General features: G+C 43.9%; 1 protein-coding gene across 3 annotated transcripts in view; it reads right to left on the bottom strand.

Moving 5' to 3' along the window:
• Window positions 1-10,161, bottom strand: part of PDE6H (phosphodiesterase 6H) — a 23,983-nt gene continuing 13,822 nt past the window's right edge. The window contains exons 2-5 of one of the 3 annotated variants that reach the window (XM_043491287.1): window positions 8,030-8,199; window positions 2,217-2,398; window positions 1,576-1,616; window positions 1-460 (exon numbers count right to left, since the gene is read on the bottom strand). In XM_043491287.1, coding sequence (XP_043347222.1) covers window positions 384-460; window positions 1,576-1,616; window positions 2,217-2,350 — 252 coding nt within the window. In that variant the 5' untranslated portion in view covers window positions 2,351-2,398; window positions 8,030-8,199 and the 3' untranslated portion in view covers window positions 1-383. Of the gene's footprint in view, window positions 461-1,575; window positions 1,617-2,216; window positions 2,399-6,183; window positions 6,354-7,993; window positions 8,200-10,161 lie in introns of those variants that run through there. The other 2 variants (XM_038372271.2, XM_043491294.1) reach the window with 2 other exon arrangements.

Genomic DNA, 10,161 nt, shown 5'->3' with positions numbered 1-10,161 from the left:
CTAACATACAGACAGTATCTCAGGTAACTCAGAGCAGGGGATATAGGGTGAAAATTCATACATACAGCATCCCAGGAGTCAGGGGATACAGGTGAGACTTTACACACATGAATACTCCAGGGGGAAGACAGGATATTTTACAGAGATATTTTAAACATTTCCAGTAGTTTTATCAGATGAGGCCTGGTGAATATTCACGGTCCCTGATAACTTCTTGCCAAGTTAATCTGAGAAGGAATTGTTTAGGACTAGGTGAATTTCATGAAGCCACCCTGCACATGCTCAACAGAATGGGCAGGTGGATGGAAGGGCCAAAAATAAGTGTCAATGGTGAAGAAGACCATTCTGGAACCTTGGAAGACACCATCAATGATTCTGGTGATTTAGATGATACCAAACTGCGCCAGCTCATGCAGTTCCAGATGGCTGAAAGCCTCCCATGGACAGATCACTGTGATATCTGCAAGATAAAGAGTGAAACTTGATAAGCTCAGTACAAGCTCCGTATACCTGATTGATTCTTCTATCCTATAGGGATGGGCAGGCTGCTTTATTAAATAAATAGTGCTAGGTGAAGGAGAAAGGAAAATGGGCCTCTATTCAAAGACTAGGCAGAGAGGTGAGGGACAATAATTCCCCACCCCATCAGTGTAAGAGTGGGCAGACTTCTGCCTCCCGCTACACTCAGCTAGATCAATGGTTCCCATGTGGCATTTCACCTTTTGCTGCACCAGAAAAAAAACATAGTCCATGCAGTTTTGTATCTCATCTCCAGCAACTGATAACTAGAGCTATGTGAACAGCTCACTTAAAAACTTTTGATTAATTTTGCTTCCCCGTTCGTTTGTTTTTATAACCAGATTGTGATTTTCTTGAATACTTTTGTTATCTGACACTATTTGCTGAATAATCTTGGCACACTGTTCTTGGTGTGTAGATTATTGGGGTGTGTCTGATGTTTGAAATCTGAGCTCTTTTGATTGGACAGATCACATGACACATTTCTTGTCACTGGATAGACGAGTGTAACTCTTGGAATAAGGATTCTGGTGAGAATGCTAACAATTAGCAATTTGAAATTCACTTTCTGTGATTTTCTTTCATTATTGGCATTAAAGTAACTGTTTCTGTGAACTTTCCTGCCAGTGAAGTAATTTGCTAGAATATTTGCAGAAAGCAAACACAAGTGAGCCCATTCACAGCCAAGTGAATCCATTTAAAAATTCAAACAGATATGAATTTTTCATAGTATTTGCCTAATTCCACAGCTGATAGAAGATTACAAGGAAGGGAGGCTGGAACACCCACAAGGCACCTTGGCCACTTGTGCAGTGCTACATTATGGAAGGACAAAAATTAAATTTATACCTGACCATAGTAAGCAATCATCTTAAGCCCTGAAGCATGAAGGCTGATTGTCCATCTGTCTTGTATGGTTTAGACACAACAAATCCTGCATCTTGTCAGGAGGTTAGACTAGATGACCCTTGCTGTCCTTTCAAGCCCCATGATTCTATGTTTTTGTAACAAAAATACTTTAAAGGCATCTGAAGAGCAATATTAAATATGACTTACCTGTTCCAAGTCCCTCCATACCTGGAATGTCATCTCCAAACCTGTGAGAAAGGACAACAGAGGAGAAGTGAGACTGGAACAGAACCAAAGAGAAGTATTACCTCACAAAGGGACTTTTCTAACTGAAGGGAGATTGGATCAGCACCTGGAAAAGGGAATAGTTCAACAAGGATTTTGCTAAATTACAGGAACAAAAGACAAAAGATTAGCAGCAGAGGAGGTGAACAACTCACAAGAAGTTCCTCACTGCCAAGGGGACGTAGGTTTGCCAATTTTGGTTGGATGAATTCCTGGACATAATCACATGACATAATCTTTAATTAAAGATTAATCTTTAATTACTGGATTGGCAACACTAAAAGGGAGTGACACAAGAGTATAATACAAGTGTTTCCTGGTTTGGCCTAATGGATTCCATGGAGAATTTGGTGCAACTCTCTTGTTGGACTCATATGGGGGAAGTGTCACTTCTGGCATGATTTCCTCCCTATGAGAACGTATCCTGCCTTCTCATGTTCTATTCATGCAGAGATCATCTGAAAGCTCCCAGATGTGAGAAGGTGTATTAGATCTCCTCACTGCTTCACCTAATGTATGGGAAGGGACGTACCAGTCCCTGGAGCTCTCATTAGTGCTCTTACCCTTTTACTCCTTTCTTTGGGGGCTTGCTTTTGAATTGTCTTGTCTGCCTTTGCTTGAACTTGGGAGGTCCCTTGCGTGGTGTGGTGGGACCAGTTGCCACTCCTGTGGTGTTGAGGGTATTGGCGTCGCTCATTCTTTGGTTGCTGTATGCACGAGGTACTCCTCTTTCAAACCTTCCTGTCTGTAGACAAATGCAGATAATGAAATGGAAGGAGAGTGCTCAACTTATGACTTCTAGATACCATCAACCAGAGGAGAGAGAAAGGACTATAACTTTGACCAGAGCCTGGATGGAGATTCAACAGCCAGGATGGGCAGGAATGGTGTCCCGAGACTCTGTTTGCCAGAAACTGGGAATTGGCGACAAGGATCACTTGATGAGTACCTCTTCTGTGCATTCCCTCTGGGGCACATGGCATTGGCCACTGTCAGAAGACAGGATACTGGGCTAGATGGACCTTTAGACTGACCCAGTATGGCCGTTCTTATGTACAGTAAAAGAATCAGAACAGCATCTGCAGTCACACTTGCGTGGATAAAAATGGCAAGTTCTCAGTCTCCAAGCCATGGGGACACCAGCGGGGGGCAGAGAGACATTTAACCCCATAGCAGGATATTGCACAGTGACCTGCAGACAGATGGTTACACCTGCTTCTGAAACATGCATTACTGGTTAATGTTGTAGACAGTTGCTAGACCAGAAAGCCCAGTAATCTGTTCTGGTGGAGCAGAAAGACTAGTACTAATGGAGCTAGACAATTGGTTTGTCCTACTCTGGTAAAGTCTATATTTTTATTTGCAGATTTAGTATTTACCTACTGGGTGCCACATCACCATAAGAAAATGTTTATAATCATTACAGAATATCTAGGCAATATGGAATATTAGCCTCCTAGGGAAATAGTTTTTCCCAAGATGTTTTAAATTGGACCAGTGGAGAATATATTTTAGGAAACAATCCTTCATTGAGTAGGATGTGGGAGAGTGAATTGGTGAGATGGCCCAATAGACATTGTCCATCTCCAATTCTGATGATTTTAAGTGTCATGAACAATGGCTTTGCATACTCCATTACTGCATATGGATCAGGCCACAATTCTATATTGTAAAAAGGAAATCCAGGAACAAGGCTAAGTAATTAACACTGTGTGTTACACTGTGCTCAGCAGATTGTAAAAGTGCCAAGGAACCATTTGATCACTGTCATCCCCTAGTGGATGGTGGACTGGAAAGGATATAAATTCAATTGCTGGCATGTAGAGGACATACATTCTCTTTTGTCTCAGGTGATAGAGCTGCTGCATTGGTATCTGAGGGTCCTGTGGTTCTACACCTTACAGGACATGGATCCCTGACACCTGTGTCCCATGGGGTCACCCATCCCTTCATTAAGTCTGATGCAGCTCATTGCACACTGTTCAAGAGCACCCAGTGGTATAGTGGTTAAAAAAAAATAAGTGGATAAACTAGCCTACAATACATTCTATATTCTCCAAAGGAGAAGTGAGTAAACTCTGTTTACTCATTTTATCCTCAGCTCCACTCCTATGTGCATCCATGGAAAAGGCCGTTGTCTATCTTTCTCCCTTCCTGAAGTCACATACTTCCCTTCTTTGCGTTCATCATGTAACTCCTGTCCTAAAGCATTTCTGTTGGTTCATTTACTGAATGTTCATGCTAACAAGTGTTGGAATTAGCTTCATGGTCTCAGTACTGACGTCAAATCCCTTTATGTCACCACAGTAACTTTAGTATAATCCTCCAAATATCCTCTTTCCCTCCTCCACCCTCTGTGATGACGCTACAGTCTGCAGAGATGAGATCTTTCTAATCACCAGCCTATAAAAGCCACCAAAGAGCTGAGAATATTTTTAGATCATTGACAACCATGGAATGAGAAGGCTTCTTGTCCCACATCAGTGCCTGCACTTGCTGTAATTCTTTCCTTTAAACAAAATCTAGAAAGGTCAGGGGGGACAGCCTGAGGAGCAAAAAATATATTCTTAGCAATTCCATTTTAACGTGTGCGTGTGTGTTGATACACCACAATCTTTGAAATAAGGGTATTCCATACAAGGTGCTCAGATGCCTAAGTGATGAATACTCTATAAATACCTCAATAGCTACATCTTTCCATACACTAATACACTAGAGACTGAATGGTTAAAGCCATCCCAAGTGAAATAACAGACAGTAGAGTTTGCAGTGACAGCCAGGAATAGTTTGAAATATATGCTTATATGAAATATAAGCCTTGCTGCCTACAGTATATCCATAATCTTCCAAGGCACACTTGCTATATACTCAATTTGATCACAAACTTAGTCACAGTAAATCTAGTTATGTATCTGTCTTGTTACCTATATGAATCCTGTCACCATTGTATCTGAGCATCTCTCAGGAATTTATGGATTTATCCTCACAACAACCCTGCAGAGTGGGGAAACTACATTTTATACAAGAGAAACTGAGATACAGAGATTAAGTGATTTGTCCAAGGTCACAGAGTAAATTTGTGTCATAGCCAAGAATTATACCTAGGTCTCCTGAATCTCAGTTTAGGGCCAAATTCTCTGACAAAGTAAATGGAATTGTGCTCATTTACACTAGCAGGGAGTTTGGTCCCTATTTTCTTAGCCACAAGACCATCTTTCCTTCCTGAGGATGTGTTATTTAAAGAATTGACAAAAAAAAATTTTAGACCCTGCTACTTTGCTCTAAGAAATGTAGAGCTTTAAGCATAAAAATTAAGCATTGTGCATGGGTTATACCTGCCTACACTTGTGGTTAAAGCATTGTGCACTATTCTCAAGAAAAATAATAATCAAGGGGGTACACAGTTACAATGATGTAGACACCCTCCTGGAGCACTAGAGGCATAGGGCAATAGAAATGTGTAATCAATATCCAAAGAACATCTCTAACTAGCTTTGATCCACTCTGACAGACACAGATACCATGCTGGCTGCCTCCTATCCTGGCCACGCATGAGAGAATGAAATGTGACATGATGGTAAAAATGGCTGACTGAGATTTTTAACCCTGGATACTGACATCAAGAAACCGGAGAGGCAGCTGGGCTAACATCTGTCAGTGAGATTGCTCCGTTTTAGCAGACACCAGGCTGGTGCTAGCACAACACTCCATGCAGATCATAACGCCTTTGAGAGGCAGCTGCCTCCAGTCCCTCAAAGCCCCCTTGGCCCCAAGCTTTACTCAGGAAGAGAAGCAGATAATAGGAGGGCTCCATCTGTGGGATTCAGAGCCTTTCCTCCACCCCACTCCTAACTGATGTTTCAGCCACCTCCACCTGGTATATGGTGGGAGAAAGCTCAAGACCTAACCATACTACATTCTATTTCTCATCTGCACTGATGTAAGAGAGAGGGGGAGACATGGGATTCAAGAGGGTTAAGGAATTACAGTTCTCTCTTCCCCTCAGCACCTTCATGACTCCTGTTCTCCTTACCCATCTCCACAGCTTGACGGTGCCTTGGGAAAGAGCACAGAACACAGAATTTTTGGGTAGGAAGTAGTCTCAGTGTTGGGAGAGTTCATACTTCCTTCATCTCAAGCTCGGCACCAGACAGCACAACGTCAATGTGCTGCTATTACACTGACAGGCCAGGGAGAGTTAATTTCCATCCACACACAGGCAAAGATGTCTTTGTTCTTGCAGTGGAGACCATTTCTCATCGACACAAGAGCTGCACCAATTCTTGTCCTCTGTGACCAACTCCTCCAGAACCATGCAGGCCCACTGAGGGGGGCTGCAGCCCAAGACTCACAGAAGTAGGGGAAACGCACAGCACAGCCTTCTGCTTGTGTTTTGAAACCCTCTCTATCCATTTATCTATGTACTCGGATGGTCCCCGTCACCCCAATACTTAGGTGCCTGACAAACTCCTACTTCAGCTAGATTTGATCTTTTTCTATGGCACCTCTTTGAGTTCTCTGGCGCCTTACCTCTCAATACGTTCCAGTGGCTTTGCCACAGCTCCCCTGCCACTAATGTCACTGCCAGACAGTGAAAGATAGTCCCAGGGTGAAAGAACTGACAGAGCCAGTAGCTGTGGATTCCTGTCCTTTCCCAATGAAGGTTTCTGGATAACTGAATGTTCCTTCACATCCTCTGCCCTCCCTCACACAGTGTTATCTAATTGGCTCTGACAGGATCTCTACTTGGCCAAGGATTTAATCCATTTGCGTAATGGCCTTGCTTGCGTTTGAACACTAATTTTACCTAATACAATCTGTCCACAGTGATGTTCTTATCCCAGTGCTGGCAGATGACATCCCACTTCTGGGCTGGCTAATCTCCTTCCAGGTTAATCTCCTTCCCCGCTACCTTGTGCTTCCATTGCACTTAAGGAGGCTTGAGTACCCGTGACAAATAGCTGCTCTTTAATCCACCCCCTTCACAGCTTTAATCTCTGATCCTCTATGGAAAATTTCCCTGACAGGCGAAATAGACATCTGACATGATCTTCTTTATTGCAACATCAAACAGATTCCCCATGGGGGCTGCGACCTTCCTTGGGTCAGAGCCCTGGGAAGGTCAGACATGCACTACTGCACATGTGCTGAGATCTGCAGTGCAGCCCCAAAAATGTCCCAGGTGGGTTGTGATCTTCCTCGCAATGAAGCCCTGGAAATACACATCGTCTCCAGGTAGAAATGCTCTCGCTGTTTTATTCCAGGTGGTGATGTCCTCGCCATCTCAGCTGTGGGCCCCATGTGTGCTGCAGCATTGATCTTCCTTGCAGCAGTGCTCTAGCTAGAGAACTTTGTATCCAGTATCAGACATAACTGTGGCTGAATGGAGAGAAGTCCCACAGCTCCACTGCCAGTTGTTTGAACTGGGGATGTAATGAATATTTCCAGCCTCGGCCACTGCTGATGCCTGTATTCTACTGCTCTGAGCTCTCAGACTCTTTTCTCTAGCAATGGTTTCAAGACCAAACAGAAACAAAAAAGGATACACTTAAAAAGAGAGTCAGCTTTTAAGCTAGTTCTAAGTAGAACTGAAGTCCTGCAGCCCCCTCCTTGATGGGAATCCTAGGAAATCCCATCCCATACTGCTAAAGTGAAATGGTGAGCTTGGAAGACAGACGGTTACAGAGAGAAAGGGTTTATTACCAGACTGGGGAAGGGGGTATCGAGCTGTGTGAGCAGAACCCTTCAAATAGCTCCTGGGGTTTCAGCAGTACTTTGTAAACAGCAGCTGAGTCCTGGACTCCAGTAGTGTCTTTACCACACTGTACACATTTTACAGCAATGCCCTGCCAGTGCCAGACATACAAAGACTCAGATGAATTCCACAACAGCCAAGCAACAGTCCAAACCAAACAGTCACCAAGAAAAACACTAAGGAAGAAGCTGCTTCCAAACTAACCAGCCTCTTATAGGTAGGCTGACTATTCGTGCAAGATTTCCATTTACTCCAGCCGCTTTTGTTGTTGTTGTTATTGTTGTTGTTGTTGTTTTGTTGCTTTTTTTTGCTTTGGCAACTCCGCTCCGGCCACTTTCTTTTTTTGGCTTCCCCTATGTGTCCCGATATTTTGTCAGTTTCAGCTGGTCACCCTACCCTATACTAAGGTAAGAGACAGAGAAAAACATTACCTAAGAAATGAAAAACTGTCTCTTCCAGACACAAAACTCCAAACAATTCCCCAGTGGTTTCATTAGACTTTTCTCATCTCAGTTTCTCTCTTTCCTCCCACCCTCCCTCCCCACCATCAGTCTGGGGGACACAGAGGTTGCAGGGAAAACTTACAGTGCTGAGAGCTTCTCTCGGAAATCATTAAATTGCCTTCCTCCGGCCTGATTAGAAAAATCTCTCAAAGACGCAACTCATTCTCCAGAAATAGTCTGCCCGCAGGTGACGTCACAGACCCAAGGCACCAATCATGAGACATTTGTCCTTGGAGGATAGCAACCGTGTCTCCAAGACCTTTGATCCTGGCTTTACTGACAGTGCATCTAGGGGAAGGTTTAAAGAAATGTTATAAGCATGACATGCTCCTAACGGAAGGCCCAAGTCGGTTTTCTGAGTTGGGAAGGGAATGTGGGGAAAAGGAATCCTCCCTCATCTCCAACAATCTAGCAGCTTGGGGCAAAATAGTTGAGTAGCCCAATGCCACTATTATAGCCCATGGGCTAAGATAACAGCTAGGTCTTCTGGGTGCCCCTGCATTGGAGTAGAGAGGTTAGGCCTGTGGATGAATGGAGTGACAGAAGAGGCAGGTAGGGGTGTGATAGAGAAGACAAGGGGAATACAACATTTTGTGAGGACATTTTACAAGGGAAGCAGATCATACATTGGTCCAAATTAATCTCTGGAATAACTCCACTGATTGTAACACACTTTTTTTTAAAGACCTTTGTTTTTTATTTGGGATGTCTTTTAATGATCAGGTGCAGGAGCCTCAGAGGAGAGCAGTGACAGAGATCCAGATGAAAGCAATGAATCTGAAGATGATTTTGAAGAAGGCCAGATCTTCAGCTGATGTAACTCCATTGACTTCAGTGAGAATATTCTTATTTACACCACCTAATGATCTGGCCCAGGGAGTGAGGGCAAGGCACAGAGGAAGGGGTATATTGTTCTGAAACAGGGAGTCGAATGAAAAGAGACACAGAAATTACAAGAGGAGAAGGACACAAACATAACATTAGAGAGAGAAGAGTGGGAGAGAGAGTGTTGTATTTCTGAAGCAGGTATCTCTACCTTCCAAACTTACCCAGTAATCTTTGAAGTAGCTACAGTGATGTTTAAAAGGTGATGCTGCACCTATTGATAGAAAGGATTCTGGGGCACATCTGGGACCAAAATGGCTGGCTGAACAAGAACAGGGAACTCTCTGAGAGGGTAGAGCAACTGAGCAGAAATTCCTGGAGCAGAAGAACAGTTCAAGGCTGGACTGTTGATGAGTTACCATAGCAGCGCAGTGCGATTCCAGTGCCCTATTAAATGTGGCATCCGAGGCAACTACCCACTTAGTTCAGGCCTGTGGCCACCTCATATACGACTGCATTGTTCTGTCATACTGCATTATGTCAAATATCATGAAGGGAGTGCAGTGCTGAGCTGAGCCCACCCTCTGCCTGGCCTGAATGCAATGTCAGAGGTGCATCAAATACTGGCAGTATTTCCAACTCTTTCAAGTGTCACTGGTCTCACCGTAACAAAGTCCAGATTCACAAAGATATTGACTTAAATACTCTGAAGATCTGTGCCTTGGTGTTTTCCTTGAAGTGTCACATCTTGCAGGTTGGCCATTACGAGCATGTCTACACTGCCATTAAAAAACCTGCAACAGCTGACTTGGGCTTGTGGGGCTCAGGCTAAGGGGCTGCTTAATTGCAGGGTAGATGTCCGGGATCAGGCTGCAGCCTGGGCTCTAGGACCCTGCAAGCTGGGAGAGTCCCAGAGCTCAAACTGCAGCCTAAACTGGAATGTTTACAATGCAATTAAACAGCCCCTTGGCCTGAGTCCTGTGAACCTGTGTCAGTTGGCATGGGCCAGCTGCAGGTGTCTAATTGCAATGTAGACATACCCTATGTGAGAATCTCAGTTTTCTTTAAAAAATGTCAGTAAGTCCTTACTTTCACGGTTGTGGAGCAAAGCTTGAAAATGTGACCTGGGTATCACCTAAAGGGTCTGAAACCAAAAGACAAAGAAAAAGAAGCTGAAATATATTTTTCTAATATCCTCATGATTTTTAAGACAATCTCATAATTTTTTGAGGCTGGGCTAACAATTTTTGAATATTTGGGTTGGCATCTCCTCCTCCCTGCAGGGACTGGCTCTGGCACACAAGCACTCTGAGGTTAAACATGGTCAGCAGCTTCCTGCAGGCTGGAGCAGCCTGGGGGATATATGGCACCGGACTCTCCTCCCACACCCACTGCTCATACCCAGTTCTCTGTCTGCCTCCAGCT

The sequence above is a fragment of the Dermochelys coriacea genome, chromosome 1 (genome assembly GCF_009764565.3).
Source record: "Dermochelys coriacea isolate rDerCor1 chromosome 1, rDerCor1.pri.v4, whole genome shotgun sequence".
In the NCBI taxonomy this organism is placed as follows: Eukaryota; Metazoa; Chordata; order Testudines; family Dermochelyidae; genus Dermochelys; species Dermochelys coriacea.
This window is presented reverse-complemented; position numbering and strand designations above follow the sequence as displayed.